This window comes from Melanerpes formicivorus, unplaced genomic scaffold (genome assembly GCF_026170545.1).
Source record: "Melanerpes formicivorus ecotype bairdi unplaced genomic scaffold, bMelFor1.0.p_v2 SCAF_6, whole genome shotgun sequence".
In the NCBI taxonomy this organism is placed as follows: Eukaryota; Metazoa; Chordata; class Aves; order Piciformes; family Picidae; genus Melanerpes; species Melanerpes formicivorus.
This window is the reverse complement of record NW_027142358.1, coordinates 11,874,017-11,893,374: the sequence shown is the minus strand read 5'-3', so window position 1 is coordinate 11,893,374 and position 19,358 is coordinate 11,874,017. Positions and strand designations below refer to the sequence as shown.

Below are 19,358 nucleotides of genomic sequence, written 5' to 3'. Positions count from 1 at the left end.
CCTCCCATAGGCCTAACACCCAGCCACAAGCTCCATTTGTATCGTCCATGTTGCAGGTTTATAAATAGGAAAGCATTGATGACAGACCTTGCATGATAAAAGCAAGGAAGCCATACAAATCTAAGATAAAACACTTCTGGCATCAGTGCAAGAACAGACAAAAGAAAAAAAATCCTTGTTTCCACAAACTCTCCAGTCAACCCAACAATTTTGTAAGGACAGAAGAAACTAATCAAAGGTTCTTTTGCAAGCACTAAGCAAAAGAGGGGTTTATGAGGTCCAGCCCTCCACATACGAAAGACATACTAGAATTTCTTCTGCTTTTTATAGCTCTCTGCTATATTTAACAGATGATATAGTGTAAGCAGGAAAGCCCTGTTACTGCCTTCCTTTATGTATGATATTCATAGCAGACTGCAACTATTTTCCTGCATTGTTACAGCAGTTTGGTTTTAATTTCTGGAACGACCAAGGTTGGCATCACTATTCCACATCTATTCACCTTCAGTCAGAGAACCACAAGCTCTGCAGCCACCAGACCTCTGAGGATCCAAACAGCCCAGTGAGCCACCAGTGTTTCTGAACACAAATTAGGGCACAGTTGCAAGAAATGTAGTAACAGTCTTGTACAGGAAGTCAAGACAGAGCCAGAGTCACAACTCCCAGTCCCTTCCTCTGCATTTAGAGCTGCCTTTTCTCCATTCATTTCTTTGCTCATAATGACTTAAGCAGCAAAACTGCATCATGAAAGACATGCCTGTAAACATCGTAACGTGTAGGAAAACGTGTGTTTTCTGGTGCTGCCACTTGATCTGCAACACTCCAGTGGTCTTCATCTTTTACTTGTTCAAACCTCTTCTTGCAGGAACTGAAGTTTATATGCAAAAATGCAAACTGAAATTGGGAGCTGCATGTAGCAGCACACTCTAATTGAAGTTTTCCCCTACAACCTTTTTTCAAAGGGCATTTGCAGATGTTTTCCATCCCTTTAGAATTCCTAATGTGAAGGCAGATAGCATAATGGTCAACTTACCCTGTTTTACACTCCTGTAACTATACTCAGCATAGTGCCTCTCTAGAAGAGTTTTATCTCAAAGTTGTGCTATGAGAGGAAGAACTGCAGAACAAAGTAGTATACAGGACCCTGGAGGGAAAATTTACAATGGTTACAGGAAAACCATATGTACATTTTTTTTAAGAGAACAATTTTTATGCATCACACCCAGTCTGTAGAAATTCCTCTTTATTTTAGACTGCTTCTTAAATACTGGGGAGGAAAACACTTTAGATTTCAATTAATGCTTCAGGACCATCAAAACAAGGGACTCAGGACTTCAAACACATTTACAAGCAGGTGCAACACAACAAGGAAGTAATGAACACTTCCAGGACAGTTCACACCTTAGCAACAGACTCACAAAACTCATCTGATTTCAAGGGTACACAAGGTGTGCTGTGTCTGCAAACAGATGCCATTTTAAGAATGAAAGCTCACCTCCTGTACACTTGCAAGATGTGCTGGGAAATGGCACTGCCTGTCCAAGTTTCGGGTGGACTTTTTTGTTTACTTTGTTGGGTTCTGTTTTTTAATAATATGGATGACGTAAAACAATATTTAGCTGTATCCAAGTATCAAACAGTAAGAAAATAACATGGTACCAACTTGCTGCTGCTTTGAAGCATAGAAGCACATGCATCAGAGACTTGGATTTCATTTGTTTCTTTATGGCAAATATTTCCACCTCAGCAAGGAAAACAGGAACAGCCCAGTTCTCCCCAAGTTAGCTGAGGGCATCCATGACACACATGGAGTGGAGCTGAAGTCTAATGGATCAACACTGGCATGCAGACACCTTTTCAGTGAAGCTCCAACTCATGAAAGATTTCATCCAGTTTGAATCTTTACACTGTTACCAAGTTCTATCAAGCACAGGAATGTCCAGACCTAAATGCAGCTATGAGTTCTACTGTCTCATGGAAATTCAATAAGAAATATGATTTTTTTTTTCCCGAAAGAAACTGTTAGGAACATTACATCTTGCAGATTTTTATATCATCAGTTACAATTGCCTTATTTTCTGTATCACTCTGGCTCTTATATGCCTTCTGGATCACTCCAGTTTTTTCTTATAATAGTTTACAGTCTAGCTTTTTCTTTCAACTTTCCTAAACACACACTTCAACTCCTTTGTATTTTGATTGTCTTCACCTCAAACTGCAACCCTGCTTTGTTCCACACCCTGAGGCTGAGAAATACCTACTTGCATTCAAAGGACAATCTAATTCAAGTAAAGAGTGAGCCCAGCATTAGCTGAAGCAGATAAGATAGGCTGCACCAGCTCTGGGGCAAAACAAAGCACTTGTCTGTGATCCTCTCTAGAGGATCTGCCCTCTCGCCCAGCTAGCTGCAAGGACCTCTTCCTTCTCTCTTGACAAGGAAAAGATGCATGTTGCTTCTCCCCCTTTCTTCTAGAAGAGTTTTAGCTTCTTGTGCTCATGGTAACAGAAGGCATCATGATTACTTCACCCATTCTCTGGATGCCACTTTCAACTCCAGCCCAGTCTACACACCACAGGCCAGCACCTATGGCCTGAGCAACAGTGTCCAACCTCTTCAAGCAAATGAGGTACAACAAGATTTTTGAGTGTCTTACACTAATCTAGAGTTACACACCTTACTAATACTAAACCACAGGATAGTGAGTTCACTTGCTTTAAGGTAAATACAGTCCATGGGTCATCCACAAAGTCAGTCCTTAGAATCAGCTAGTAACTGGCACAACAAAATCATTCTCCAACAGCCAAGTTAACTCTTAAAGCTTTTTTCCCTTACAGATTATGGGGCAAGTCAAGGCCTGATTTTGTGTTGGTAACATATTTCCTTCCTCCCCTGCCTCAAATGTTCTTCATTAAGTTATGGTTTTCAGTACAGGCTCTGCTTCCACTGAAGCCATCAGTAAAATTTCTACCAAGCTAAGTCAGGTTCTATAGGTGCCTGTTCACAAAAGGAACACAAAAATTCCACCACTGAGCCATTGAAATCAACGTGAATTTTGCAATAGAGCAGGAGGATTAAGCAACAGACTCATCCATGCCTTAAAACCACTGCTAACTGAAAATGAAGTCAAAAGGCCATAAAGATTAGACATTCAGAAAGGGGGGACAAAAACCCAAACAACAGCAACACACAACATGGAAAAACTCCTCCAACACCCAACAAAACCCCCAAACCAACCCAGAAAAAACTCCCCTAAGCTGGAAATAGTCCTTTTAGTGAATTACTGATGTGCTTCAGTGAACATTAAGTATAACCACATGGTTGCTGAAATTATTTCTGTGGTCTAGAATCGGTTTTCCTACTTCTAGGGGAAGCATTCGCATCTTCAGAATTAATCAAACGATTTTCCAGGCTACTGATCATTATTGCCTGCAGCCACCAAGCAGTCCATGGAGTCTTCTCCAGGTCTCCCCCTATCACCAGAATGGATTACATGAAAGGGAGCAGACCGGTAAACCAAGCTAGCTTTGTAGATTTAGTTGTCTTTCCATATCATGGAAGGCAGGCTAAGGGTAAACAGAAGATGCCCCTCAATTTTACTTTTGATACACAAAAGCAAAAGAGGTGTCTAAACCAAACCTAACTCATTGGGGGATTCAGAATTGAGAGACTGTAACAGGCAAGTAACAACATAAGGAAGAAAAAGCTGCTGTAATTATAGAATGATTGCTTCTTTGGGATTCAAATGTTGGTTTGCAATATGTTGGATCTTTTGTCCCAGTTCTACGCAATTCTGATGTCCCATAAGCATTTAGAAATACCACAAAAGACAAACAACTTAAAAGCATGTACATAGGGAAATAAAGAGTTCAGAACAAAAGCATGTTACCTTTATCAGTTAGTCAGCTTCCTAGCATTTAGCCAGATTTGTAAATGCTGTTCATTGCATCAAACAAAGTTTTCTACATTGTTTCTAAGAAACAGAAACATTTAAAACCTCCTCCATAAATGGTATTATACAATACTGAAACCTGCAACAGCAAAATATTAGACTTGGCACATGTTCTCTCTACCTCTACAGGTGCATTAGAGTGACCAAGTATTGGCAACAAACATTTCAATGCATTGAGAGTGCAGCCCTGAAACTGTTGTCCAACATCAATTTGCAAGCACTGAGACAGCCAACTGCTGCTACAAGAGCTAACGCAGTAGGAAAATACAAGTGTCAGGACACAGGACACTCAGCCCTCCTAGAGAGACTAAGCAAGCAAATCTTCAAGTAACAGGTAGTATTTTGCTTCTGTAATACTCTATGTATACCACACTTTGAGCCAAGAAATACTTGCTATAAAGGTGTGGAACTGGATAACTGCCAAGAGAAGGCCTCCAAAGCACACAGTCAGGTGAGGGCACTTCACTGACTGCTCTGTTACAGGACACCCCAGCCAACCATTATAGTGTTTTTCTTGAACTACCTACACACAAAATGCAAACTAACACTGCAAAGATATGGGATTTCATTCCTAAGTCCACCAATAACTTGCTCTATGACCTTGCATTTTCGTACAATAGCTAGCAAAATATCCCAAGCTTCCAGTGCTTCACCAGCTACTGCAGCAGAGATGATAGAGACTGCTCCCTCACTGCAAACTTGCATCTTTACATCAGACAAAGCCAAAGCTATGGAAAAAAATGCCTAGCTGCTATAGCCACTGGGTAACTTCCAGTTCAACTATAGAGCTGTGGGAAAGAGGGTTATGAACTTACCAAGTAAGCATTTCTAGCTGCTATTACATGATGCAGAAGAGATGAATTTGGGAAGATTAACCATTTCAAAGGGATAGTCAACCTCTTCAGGAAGTTTCAAAGTGACCTTCCATTGTCACTGGAGAATGCCCTGGACACATGGAAGGATGCTCAAACACCTGAACTGAAGGCACACTAAGTAACACTGTCCTGCTGGGGTGCCAACATCCTTACATAACACAAAACTAAAACTTTTGAGACTCCAATCATCAGTAGTCTCTAAGACATAAAAGACTTGCAACCAGCCCACAGTAAGAAATCTGGCACTAGTAGCAAGCTACTAGAGCAGCTCGGAAACTTGATAACCTTTCATTAGGCGAGCTGCTTGCATGTCCAACATTTATTGACAATGACTACACCTACACAAGAATTCCTAGACTTCATGGTGATTTCTTACAGCATTATCTTTCTCCTGAGGATCTAGTTATCTGGTAGGAGAGGGGTATTGCCAAAGAAAAGTAATCTCTTTTATTGCAGGAATGGATGTTTGGAATTAAAACAAAGCACACAAAGCCAAGGACTGCAGGCAACAGCAGTTGGTAAATCAGTACTCTAGCTCCCTAAACTGAAGCAGCCATCACTTGCCCTCAAGACAAGGTCAAAAGCTAGAGGTGCAAGTGTCAGCCCAGCCTACCAAGTGAATCATTCACATGAATCTTAGTGAGACTGCACCAGCACAGGCAGACTAGTCATTCTTTTACAGAAAATAAATGAAGATATATCTCAGTAGAGGAAGATACACAACAGGCAACTGTCTCCAAATGACTATCTCTATAATACAATTTGTAGAAGGGCTCTCTATGCCTCCATTGCCACAACCCGTTTTTGCAGTGTGCTCACCTAAGAGCTAGGACTGTTGCTGAAGTTTATATAAACAGCAGCATTCAAGTAATTCAGATTTACATAAGCTTCTGATGCTCCCTGCAGAGGCTGTTTTTAAATTCTAGGGCATCTGCTCACCCCGTGAACTGCCTTTCACATGACATACTCCCAGAAATGGAATAAAAATCCAGCTGCCACCATCATGCTTTCATACACTTTTCTCCCTCTGCTCCACACTCAGCCTTCCAGACTCTTAAGTCTGCCTGAATACACAAAAAATATTTTCTCTGCAAGTTTTAATAGCAGGACTCCCATGATGCTTTCCCAAAGGAGTTCTTCCCAAACCCATTCCAACTGTTCACGTACCGTTCTGAAGTCCTCCTCAAACTTGTAAGCCCCACCTCCTGTGGCACAGAGCGTAGTGTGCAAACTGGAGAAGTTCTTTTCACTACCCATCTGTATAAATCTGTGCATGGCACAGCTGGGAAAGCGGATGAAGTGCAGGTTTCCTTTGCGTCCACACATAGTCAAGTTTTTCAGTTCAAGATGGACATCACGAATGCCAGTTTTACCATAGGCTGTATTGGAGGTCAGGTATTTCCTAATGCTTTTCAGGTTTTCCACCTCTTCCTGTTCCTCTTCTGCAGTAATGTCCTTAGGTTCAAAGTAGACCAGTTTAACCAATGTTCCACCAATATCCATTCCAAACCATGGAAAAGCTAAGGACAAGGAGGTTGGGGAGAAAGAAAGAGAAAGTCATTATAAATACATGGGTGAGCCATATCACTTGAAACATTTGCTCAACGATAATTCAGTGTAGTCACAGCAGCAGCATCTACTCCTAAAAGCTGAGGGGCACTGAGGTGTCCAAAACTTCATAAAGCATCAGTTTAAAAAGTAGAAGAAAATAATCTCAAAATATTCTTCTCTAAAGAATGAAGTTTTAATAAAATGAAAGAATTTTCTCCCAGGAAAAAATGTTTACTCTTCAGTCAGCACCTCCTGTCAGGGCACACTGACTGCATTTCATCCAATCTTGTCTCCTGGCGCCAATTTATAAAAGAAGGGGAGAAAGAAATAACCAAACAGGAGAGTAAGATTTCTCAACCCATCAGAACTACCTCTGTTGAAATTACACCACCTGCACAAATTAGCAGAATGAGAAAGCCTTGGTTTAGGTTCAGTATTTAGTACTCACAGTCCTTTTCTTTCAGTACAGGCTCCCTTTGCTGGTATGTGTATTAGCCTGTCATAAATCCATACAGGAGACGCCACCACTTGCTTCTCAGCATATATATATATTTGACAAAGATGGCCTAGATCTACCAAAGCCTTTGCTTTGTTAATACCAAATGCAAATAACTACAGAGAACAGGCAGACAGAAGATACTAACTGAACTAGGTTGGTCTGTCTGCTTTGCTTATATACACATGCATACATTTTACATATTTAGCCATGTCAGCTTAAGAAGCTGTAAGTGAGAATGCAAAGTCTATACACAGGTGCTGCACAAGGCTAGTAATGTTTCTAAGATTAATTTGCAAATAATGAGTATGTGGCTAATATCTAAGACCCATTTCTAAAATACCAGTCACACAGTCATCTTTGCTTTTAGGGAGAGCCAGGTAGACTTGCTAGGTGTGTGATTCTACCACCTAGGGCATCCCGGATGCATTACTGATATTTCTACCAGTGAAACTAAATGTGAACAACTCGAGGCAAAGATTTTAATAAGCGTAGCATGTACTGATCACACTGCTCTTCCTCACGTAATCAGACTGTTACTCAACTTCAGGCTGAAGGGAGCTTAGAGGCTTTAACTTCTTACCATAAGGGTCTCAGCATCATTCTTGTATGTCTGAATAATTTGAAAGTAAATTTCACAACTGTTAATAAAACGTCTCGCTCCCAAACCACTCTTTAAGTGTCAGATGTTTAAAATAGTTATTTTGTTCCATTGCTGTATACCAAATAACTAATTCATCAGTTTCTCTCCCCTTTCCCTAAGGACAAGGCAGGCATAATGCATAAACTCCCATGAAGTAGCTTGTTTACAAATCACTTTTTCTAGGAAAACCTTCTATCACCTGTTGTAAAGTCCTAATTTCTTTTTCCATGCCATGCAAGCTGCAAGACACAAAGACATGGAAACGTAGTTTAAGGTTTGAGAAGATAAAATATATACAGATGCACGAGAGCTCCCTGAAACAGTAAGAATTCATAGCAAGTGCTTTTAAAATGGGCCTTATTTTAAAAAGGCAAAATACACTACCATACACTAACGTGTAACTCAAAGACATTTGAAAGTACAAGGTAATTATGTAAGCAAAAGTGCTCCGGTCCACACTATACAACACTACAGTGCAGTGAAGCTCAGAGCACCAATCCTGTTAGCGATTCACACAAATTTTTATTGAAGCTATTGAGAACTTTAATGATCTGTCCCACTGGATCTGTGAGCCTCCTCCTTGAATGCATCTTAACTACACAAGCAAGAAGTTTAATTTTAGCCTGTAGCCTTTATTAGAATAAACCTTTATTAGAATAAACCAAACCAGGTTGGAAGAGACCTTCAAGATCATCGTGTCCAACCCATCAACCAATCCAACCCACCCAAACAGCTAACCCATGGCACCAAGCACCCCATCAAGTCTCCTTCTGAACACCTTCAATGACCTTCAATAGCTAAGCGCATGCCAACTTTCAGCACTCTACATTGAGGACAAAACCTACTACAATCTACCTGTACTAACAGTTGCTTTAAAGCTATAGTGTAGCTTTTATCAGAAGCAGCATCCCATCCTCCTATCAAGCACAAGTGTAAGTACTAACAATCGAGAGTTATTAAGTGACTGCCAAGACTTTTTGTATCTTCTGAGAAGTCATAACAAAATAATTATCAAATAAGTACTGTAACAAACAACTATGACATTATTTCAAACCTGTATTGTTCTTGGGACAGGCACACATATTTATGGAGCAAGGAGAAACACCAAGACACTTTTAGTTTATTCTGTCTGTGAATCTAAGCTCTTTTAATTTCGTTGTGAGCCAGAGTTGCAGAAAGAAATGGACTTTGCTCTTAGAAGAGCAGCAGTTTTCCTCAGCACAAATAAAGACCACAAGATCAGTCCACAATAACCTCTATTTTGGTCACTCAGAAGAGCAGCTTAGTTTTCTTCACAGCTGCTAACATCAGCTATCTGTTGGAATCACTTGCAGTAAAAACAACCTACAACCTACTGGTTGACCAATCGGGACAACACTCAAGTCTCAAAGTTCCTAGTAAGTCACAATGAAATTCATACAACTTCTGTACAACTACAGTGACACAGTAAGAACACTTCTGTATTCCAGAGATTATTTTAAAATTTACTTCTTGTATCTTTTTTAGCTATCAGCACATTTCAACCCAAAATGTACCACTGAAGGACCATCAGGCTTCTGCATTATGTTTAGATAACTCACCTTAGCTGATACCTAACACATTTCAACTTTCCTACCACCATTGCATAGGCTGCTAATGGGAGCATACCTGCAGGCAACAAAGTGCTTCTGGGTTCTTCTGACTCCCTGAATATGGAGGGAAAGACCACTTAGAGGCCTCCAAAATTATGCTACAATCCAGGTGTACAATGAAAGGTAGGGATTTGTGTAGATGTAGTCTCCACAAACCTAAGGGAAATGGGGAAGTTTTGGGTTGGGTTATTTTTTGGGGGGGGTGGTGGTGTTTGTTTTAAACTGGAAATCCAGCATTTAAATGATAACCTGAATAAATGACTAGTTTATTGAATTATTAAAAGACAAGAAAGCAAGGAGGGGAAAGTGAGATCCAGCACATCTACACCTTAAGTTATTAAAAATTGTGAGATTTACTATGAATAAAAAAGAAAAGTGTGTTGCAGAAATGGTTTCACAGTATAAAAAAATGTATTTAACTAAAATTATCTGATAAGACTGTTATGAGCCGATTTCTCTCAGTCAGTATACAATATACTTATTGGATCAATGTAGTTTATTGTTGTGGAGAAAATGGAACTATTCTACTCTTAGTACACTGCAGTAAGTCATAAAAACAAGAACACTAATACCTATGTGTATCACATTACTGATTCAGAAATTATAAAGATGATCATGCATTCTTAGGAGTCTAGCATAAATCAAAGACTTCACTTATCTAATTCTCTTTAACAACCACCACCACCAACTATTTACTGCCTTCACAGAATCTTAGGGGTTGGAAGTGACCTCAAAATATCATCTAGTCCAACCCACCTGCCAGAGCAGGATCTGAAGTAGATCACACAGTAATGCATCCAGGCAGGTTTTGAATCTCTCCAGAGTAGGAGACTCCACAACCCCCTAGGCAGCCTGTTCTACTGTTCTGTCACTTTCACAGTGAAAAAAATTTTCCTCATGTTTACATGGAACTTCCTATGCCTCAACTTGCACCCACTGCCCCTTATCCTGTCATCAGGCATCACCGAGAAGAGCCTGCCTCCATTCTCTTGGCACTCACCCTTTACATATTTATAAACACTAATGAGGTCACCCCTTATTCTTTTCTTGTCCAAGTTAAAGAGCACAACTCCCTCAGTCTCTCCTCATAAGGAAGGTGTTCCACTCCCTTAGTCATTTTTGTGGCTCTGCACTGGACTCTTGAAAGCAGTTCCCTTAAACTGAGGGGCACAGAACTGGAAACAACATTCAAGATGCAACCTCACTAGGTTGGAGTAGAGGGGTAGGAGAACCTCTCTTGACCTACTAACTACAGCCCTTCTAGTACACCCCAGAATGGCACTGGCCTTCTTGGCCACAGAGCACATTGCTGGCTCATGGTCATCCTTCCATCCACTAAAATCCCCAGGTCCTTTCCCCCTTAACTGCCCTCCTCTGTTGTCTTGATATAAAAATCTCAACTACTCCAAAATTTAGCTGCAGAAGTATGTGACAACACAAACAGAAGGTATCTACAGCATTGCAAAGTTAAGTAACCTGATGAACACCAACAGCTGTGTTATCTGGGGGAAAGGTTCACCCATGAGAAATTCCATGTCACATTTTACCTAGTTTCTGCAGAGACTTTTAAAAGACTATGAACCTATAAGGCATACTGCATTAGTTGAACACATGTGATTTTTAAAAATCCTGTGCTTAACATAAAATATAAGGAGGGTGTGTGGAGTATAAATATCAAATTATGACACAGAGGTCAGAGGAAGTCAGAATGAAAGACAACTCCAGGGTCATTAATTAACATTTCCCCCCATTAGAGAAGGTAACCAAGGGTAATCCTTTTCGTATGTTTAAGAAACTACCACATTAGGTTAGCTGAATCTTTTTACTTCTCAACTCTTAAAAACAGACTGTGCCTGAATCCTTGCTGGTTAGAACTTTCTTCCTTTTACCTGGACCCTAGGTTAATTTATTACCAATTTGTGAAGGTTTCTTCTTTTACAAAACTTGTTTCAGCTTATACATCTCTCTTATAGGACTTGTATTTCCTTGAACATATACAGTATCTCATTCTTTTACCTACAATTTGAATGGTGGTACAAATCCGATATTTTAGCCACAAATATCTCTGATAAAACATCTTAAGTCCAGCTACTTTTCTTTCTGGGCATACATATGGTGAAATCCTATTACATAATTTACATTTTCCATTTCATTTGCACAGCTTGATGATTCAATGATGAAAGAACTTCCTGTTCTAATAAGGAGTAGAAGAGAGAAACAAAAATAAGAACAGAAAAGTTAAGAGTCACCCATGAATGTGAAAACTGCTTTCTGTTAAAATAGAAGCCAGTAATAGTTTAGATATATTTTTTAATTACTTCTACTTCACACAGTTATGCTTGGATTGCTCAAAATGTTCTAAAAAGGAAGCATTTGTCTTCCACTGAATAAAAATATTACCAAAAGCTGATTTCTGAAAGTAGCACTGTAGCAGATTAGGTCATTACCTAGTCTGTAGCAATTAATTAAACAAACAACCAAGCCGGGGGAAAAAACACCCAGAACCAAACACCAAAAAGCCACAAACACACACAAACAAAAACAACACCACCCCCTGCCCCAACCAAAAATCTAACCAAACAAAAAAACCCCAAACCAACCAAAACGACTCTAACAAAGAAAAGCCAAACACACAAAGATAGAAGCAGCAATAATTACCTACCAAGAATCTCATTCTTGGATAGTTTTCATCAGGTTAGGTACTGTCTTGTCTGCATAAGCTTCCCATTCCTGTTGGCAAGTTTTTTTCTTTGTGATAAGACTGATAAGATGGATTGCTGGGCCACAACACACCATACAGTTCAGTTTGTTATGACCAGTCCCACTCCTCAGGCAACCCTTACTCCAAATCAAATGGGGATTAACTTCAAGCAGCATGCCACCTGAAGTAATTCTTAAAAGACTGTGGAATGTTCCAATGCCTTGGACAGAATTTCAGTAACCAATAACATGGTATTATTCAATAGCAAGACCAAAACCACTTTCATTCCTGTATTCTTCACCAAAATGCATTACATAACCATGGCATTCCATACTTAATATAGTGACAGGTGAAAATGCCCAGGTTTTCCACAGTTTCCACCTGGCTAAGTACTACATCATGTTGCAGCCAAACACCACAGGTGCAACAATGTAAACACTGGCTGAAAGCATTCTTTGCTGTGAAGCTACAACTTGAAGCATTTACAAATTATAACAAATATGCCTTATAAGTGCTATTGCTAAATGATCACAATGCCTCAAAACACACATTCTTTAACCCCTAACAATTATCAGCTGACCTGAGGTGAGATGCAAGATGATGACTTGACTAGAGACTCCAAAGCTTTATCCTAAGAAAAGCAACAGAATTAAGATGTGCAGCCAGCTTCTTCCCTACATCTGTGGTAGAACACTGCTGTGAAGCACCAGTATAGTTAACCGCATGCTGAAATCTTTGTCCTTACTTGGCTACAATGGTGTTTCACAGGGGTCCACAGAAGCACTTAACTCCTTTTTCTTTCTTCTATTCAAAGATCACATTTAAACTGAATGAGATGACATGCTTCTGAAGTTTGCAGAACTCACACAGTTTCAGTGTTTTACTCTCATCTGGAGCACTTCACAGCGGAAGACACTCCAACAGGTACTGTATGTGTATTGATGATGTGCTGTGATACAGAAAGGTAATGCAAACCCTAGTCTTATAAAGGGTCTGCACTAATGATTTAAACTGGAAAGGCTAGCATCCAACTCTAGTTCATCTAAAGAAAAAAACAAAGCAAAACCAAGCTTCTCAGCAGAAGTAGGTGAGTCAAAGATAAATTAGTCCCAGATCCTCTCTCATCAGAGGCCAATCAGCAAAGCACGCTGGTTTCACACAGAATCTTTCCTTTTCAGATAGGAAAAAGATGGGTATATAGAAGCCTACTTCACTTTGGCAGAAAACCGGAACACTCAAGAAAACATTTAATTCATAAGGACTTAAAGGATTAATTGCTGGAGAAAATAGGTTTCATTTGCTGAAATATTGGGAAATGTCAATTATCTCATCATCTTTTCCACCCCACAATCAATACTGAAGTCCATGACATGTGGCAACTGCACTTCATTTTGCAACATGTCCTTAAGCACAGAACATCTGCAAAGAACACGATTAAATAAAAAAATGAATTAAATAAACCAGGACTGTGTAGTATTCACCTTAGATGCAGTGGAAGGCCCTGTAGCACCAGGAGAATATGAGTATAATGTAACTAATTTAGGCTATCATATTTTACAGCAGGACTAAATAGCAATTCTATTCTTGTACAAAATAAACCACAGGAACTAAAAATTGTAGGATTGGCAAGCATTTGTGTGTTTTATTCAGCAAAGAAACTGCACTCAAAATAGTTTTGCAAACTACTTCCCTCATTTGCTATTTTCATTATAGTCTTATTTCATTAAAACTCCATGACTGAAGTCTCTGTTGTCATACAGGCTGGGCGATGTAGCCAGTTATCCATCTCTTCACAGCGATGGACTCTTTTCCCCCCTCAAGATGGCAAAGGAATTCCAAATATCTCATTCCTTCTTATTCAAGCAACTACAAGAATCCCTAAAAGCCTTATTGTTTGTTTCAAAAGTTTTTATTATTATGAAGAGCTTGATATGCACATGCTGCCTCTTCCCAGTTATACCAATTCAAATGAAAAGTTACTCCAAGTGCTGCATTCATTGTTAGTAGATGAATGTGAAGCTACATGAAGGCTGCAAAACCAGTTTGTGACAGAGAACGCCTTGGTCACCAGTATGTTAAATCTGGTAGAAGACTAACTTACAAAAGGTACTGTGAGCACTACATAATTACTACACAAGATTCTAAAGGCAAAGCAGTATACGAAGCTCAACAAAAAAACACTTGAAAGCTGGAGAAGGCACTGGCTAATATGTAGTCTTGTGAAAGCCAAAGCTCTAGCTGTGCCTATTTTGTTCTGCTTATACAGAGAAGTTTTTTAGGTATTCATTTCAAAATAAAGACAGAAAAAAAAATGGAGTAGCTGAATGCACACTACTTCCTACTGAATAGAAACATCTTTAAGTTTTGGCAGCTGGTAGCCGTGATCCTGACTATCCCCGATTACCCTTTTGGAACACGCTGAACTTTTAACAAAGCAGCAAACATTTGTTGGCTTTTTTGAAGGGCCAGTGAAGTGAGAGTGCAAAGAAACAATTTTTCTACTCTACTTGTAAACTTTACCATAGAATTATTCAATAGTTCCACACCTACATATAGGAAAGTAACTATGATCAAGTAAGTAAAACATGGTATTAATCAACAGATCTTAATAATTATGTACACAAGTATGGAGAGACTCAGAGCCTTAAAAAAAAACCTCAATCAAGTAGGGGGCCAGTATGATAACACCCCTCTAACCAAAACCCACAGGTGATGCTTACAAAAAGCATATGATTAATTAATTATGTTCACAATGTACTATCTTTTTTTCTTTTCCCAGTCTGAAAAATTCACACACACAGCCTCAGTATCTACCTTTTTTTTTTTTTTTTTTTTTTTTTTTTTTTTTTTTTTTTTATTAATTAACTCTAACAGCGCTTGGAGAAAGGAAAGGCACACGTACTATGCTCGCAGTGCTTCCCCAACACTGAAAGCAGAGGCTTGCCCCTCCCTGGCCCGGGCGCTACTTACAGTGCTTCTTGGGCACGATGAGCTTCATGAGCGCGTCTGGGAGGCAGCGGAGGCCGTCAGTAACCTGGGCGCCGCCTGACACGATACTCAGCTCAGCGCAATAGCTACCGCCCGCCCGTGTTTGTGCCGGGCCGCCGCTCCCCGCCCGCCGCCGCCCCATTGGCGCAGGGCGGGCCCGGCCCACACGGTAGCGGGGCCGTGGCCGGCCGCCGCCGCCGCATTGGCCAACACCCGGGGCCCTCGCTCCGCCCGCCCGGCCAGCCGGTGGCCAGGGGGAACGCCCGGGACGCGGGAGCCGGGCGGCGCTCCGCAGGGGAGGCGGTGCAAGACCCTAGCCGCCTGACACCGGGCCGATGTCCAGGCGGGCCGGACTGCAGCAGCGCCACACGGAGGCTGTCGGGCGGGCAACCTCTACCAGCGCCACCCCGCAGTGCCGCGCCTCGCCCGCCGCGCTCATTCACTTACGTGGCCTGTGCCGCCGGCCCGAGTCCGTCCTCCGGCGCAGCCTGCATTTCTTGGCCGGAGAGCCGTGGCTGAGCGGCGGCAGCTCCGAGCGGAGCAGCAGCGCGTGCGGAGTCTCCCCGCAGCTGCCGCTGCTCAGCGGCTGGGTCGAAGGGTGGAAGCCGTTCTGAAGCAGCCCGCCGAGCAGGGAGCAGGAGGCGGCGGCGGGCGGTGGCGGCCCTGCCGGAGCGGCGGGCTGGGCACGGAGCTGCTCTCCCATGGCGGCTGCCTCTTCCCCTTTGTTTCCTGGCTCAGCTCCGGCTGGGCGCGGCGAAACCTCCGTTCATTCCGGCGCCCGTGCCCGCAGCTCTGTACGCTGGGGATGCGGCGCCCGCCCCCCCGGCGGCGGTGGCGCACGGCGCAGGCGTTCTGGCCGCAGCGCGCTGCAGAGGGGCGGCCACCGCCCTCCGCCTGAGCCGCGGCGACCCCCGCCCCCGGGTAATGTGCGCATTCCCGGCTGCCGCGTCCGTCACCTGCAGGGCTCGGTACGCAGCCCCAGGAGCGCGCCGCGGCGGGGGGGCTCGGGGCGGGCCCTCAGTCGCACGGTGTGGGACGGCAAGGACACGGTCACGCTAGGAGCCTGCACCCCGTGCAATGTCGGTATGACTTCGTTCCCGTGACACCAACCCCCCCCGCCCTTCGCTGGCGCACACCGGGCAGGCCTAACCTGGTAACCGGCTGTGGAGTCATTTTCGCTTCAGTGTCCACACGCACACGCTCATGTGACTCAGGTGTCTAGCTCTCGGAGGCCTCCCTGTGTGATCCCTGGTACACCTCGTACCTCATACAAAGTTATTTTTACATCAGCACCAATGTTCAAGTTTTTGTCTACATTGTCACGTGTATCCTCAACAGCTCGGAGGGAGAGGGTGACCTTGAGTGTATTTGACCTCATGCTTTTTTAGTATCTTGGCCTTCCCACCCCAGCACTGATAAATCTCGTGACTGTGATTTATTCCCTGACCACTGAGACATCCAAGTGTAAAAATACACTTTCTCAATGAAATGTATTAAATATCAAGTGGACATAAAATGGGTGAACTCTGCTGCTGCGGTATCGTATGTACACTGAAAAGAAACACTGAGTTTTGCTCTGCACGTGAAGATAGTTTCTGATACTGAGTGCCAGTCACTGTATAGATGGTTGTCCTTAAACAAAAATAGGTCACGGTTCATCCTTACACCTAAAATTAGTACAAGGGACAGGCCCTCTGCTGTAAAACACCTATAAAGATTGAAGAGCTATTCTAACTGCCTCTAGAAGGAATAATGCAGTAAGAAATTGCTTCATGAGAGGTAATGTGACATTCTCCCCAGTTCCTTTCTGGGACCACAACATTATGTTTAGGTAACTGGGAGCAAGCCACAGCAAAACATGCACATTAAGTTGAGGAAACAAAGAGAACAAAGAAGTAAAATTTTCTTCCTAAAAAACACCCACCAATGTTCTGAAGGCGATTAAAACACTCATTTTCCCCCTTCATATCCTAATGCATATGTAACTGCTGTAATTGACAGCCCAAAAGTGATTACCCTGAAGACAGTAGGAAGAAAGGCAGACTATATACATTTATTGATAGAAGAAGCTGTAGTGCTTCCAAACTAAGAAATTCTTTGAGAACTTCCTAACTGAATTATGTTTAAACTAAAAATCAGAAGGCTGCTGCCTGGACTGGCAGGGACCTTCATACCACATGGCAGGTTGATGCAGCTGGCTAGTTAGGCTATATGAAGACATGGAGAATCCTTACTGGTACTATTCTCAGTAGGCAATGGTTGTCCCTTTCTCCATCCCTGAGAAGGAAATTGACAGGAAATACAACCAGCCCAGGGGAGAAGAGGGCAATCGTTCCTGCAAATGTATTTGTCTATGCAGTTAAATGAAAGCATCAAGTATTAGTCCAGAAAATTAATATTTGAAAGGATATTCAAACCTAGAACAGGTAATAGCAAAGGAGATAAATCACAGTTGCTGAGAAATAAGAAAGGCTTCTTAAGAGATAACTGCAGTAAGGCAATTTCACTTTAGACTTGAGGCATTTCCTGGAATCAAGTTAGACAAGCATTAGACTGTACTGGAATACTGAACTATTCACTGTTCCAAGTTTCTAGGAAAAGTTAAGTATCTGTGAGGAACAGTCTAAGTAGGGCTGATCCTGTCTTAAGAGTGAGGAGAAAGCATGGCCTCGACACCTTTTTGAGGTTCTTTCCAATCTTTCATTTTTCATTAGATACTTCCCTAATATTTTGCTGTAAATATTGGACAATCATGCCCAGGACAGAAGTGAATGAGATTCTGATAAATAAAAGAAGTACATAAGCAAAACACTGTTAGGACTGACAAGTTCAGGACAGTGCAGTCCAACGGCATGTTGTAACAACAAATGTCACCTCAAATAATGCTGGAGAAAACATAAAAATGGGGAAATACTGAAGACAGTCCAAATTAATTGACACAGGAACAGATTTCACTTCTAAGTGTGCAAGTTTGCCTCCAGCAGGAATGGAGGAAAACACTTTTGTGTTGTGGAGAGATGAAGCTTGAAACCACTGTGCTGCTTTATCGAAACAATTTCAGACTCTTGTACTGATAAATCATATCACACGAACCAAATTCTGCACTGCAAAATACCAACTTTTTTGGTATTATTTTTGTTTATGCTTATTTAACTTTGGAATGAGCTCTTAGAAAAGTTTTACATACCCTTTATTCTGCATCAGCTGTGAGCCACAGCACACATGAACTCATTGCCTGATGTAGACAGCCTGTGCTCTTCTAATATTCTGCAAAGGGGCTAGATTGGTGATGTGAAGGTCCCACATTATACTCAGTATTTGAAAAGCTCAAGCATCTTAGAAAACACAATCCAGAAGAATACGACAGAATTGATAATGTCACCTCTTGAAAACAGGACAATAAGTAGAAATAAACTATCCTGCTACTCTCACAGTTGAGCAGTTGACTGAAGACTTGCTGTCTACTTGGTTTTTACCCATATTATTTATGACACAATGCATCACAGCACAAGTGGCTGAAAGCAGGTGTTTTTCAAGAGGTACTGCACTATCTTCTCTTCATACCACATACACACATTCCGTGTTACTGCCTACTCTACCTCCCTTAAATTTAAAATATTTAAATCTCTGTATATTTAAAATACACATCTGTCAACAAAGTCATGGCATATAATACAGGTTTAGTTTATACACTCTGAGGCAATTAAAGTTTTCCTCTTCCTTTTATCCTAACTTCGTAAACAAACCCTGTGAGCCTGCTCGGTTTTCAGTCTGACTTGCAAGACAACAATCCAGGCAGAGGTGCAATACTGACACAAAACCGAGGATGCTTCCAGTTCTTTCAGTATTAACATTTACTCAGTATTTCTGTCTTCCTTTCTGAACAGGAATAGGTGGAAATTACATGTTTATTTTTAAATACTCTCCTGTGCATTTTACTGTAAACCAGCAATCTGGTGGTAAAAGGACTACAGACACATATCATGCTGAAGAATCCAGGACACAAATGGACTCTCATGAACTAGTCTGCTATATTGACTCACTGCACAGTACACATTTGTATGGCAAACACTGCATGGATTGTTCCATAACCACTTGCACTTCAGACACCCAGCATTCTATCACCTCTATTTATTTGTTTATAAATAGAGGCAGGCTGCAATTCTGTAACTCTATGAGTCAGTTTCAGCAAGCCAACAACTAACTAACTGAGGTTAAGATACTCTGCCATAGGATGAGTGGTACTGTGCTCCAGTCCGTACACTTTCAGAAGCAATGCTACTAATTAAACAAACAACACCTAACAAGCAAACAGACAAAACAGAAACAAACAAAAAAGAGGCCAAAATCCACAACAACCTTTCAAGCATGTTTTCATCAGGCAACCTGGCCTGGTATTTTCAGGAACCTATGAAGATTACCTCCCCCTCCCTCATTCTGTGGGGGGTCCTGTATCCCTGGTCTGAGGCCAAGCTAAAATAAGCACCAAACAGGTGCAGCCCACATGTAAATCCATTACTCAA

At 41.7% G+C, this 19,358-nt stretch overlaps 1 protein-coding gene across 7 annotated transcripts in view; it reads right to left on the bottom strand.

Moving 5' to 3' along the window:
* Positions 1–19,358, bottom strand: part of PANK1 (pantothenate kinase 1) — a 46,604-nt gene that overhangs the window by 11,640 nt on the left and 15,606 nt on the right. For 4 of the 7 annotated variants that reach the window (XM_068139725.1, XM_068139728.1, XM_068139727.1 and 1 more), the window contains one exon: positions 5,993–6,345. In XM_068139725.1, the coding sequence (XP_067995826.1) occupies positions 5,993–6,328 (336 nt within the window). In that variant the 5' untranslated portion in view covers positions 6,329–6,345. Of the gene's footprint in view, positions 1–5,992; positions 6,346–14,817; positions 15,258–15,282; positions 15,944–15,985; positions 16,483–19,358 lie in introns of those variants that run through there. The other 3 variants (XM_068139729.1, XM_068139722.1, XM_068139724.1) reach the window with 3 other exon arrangements.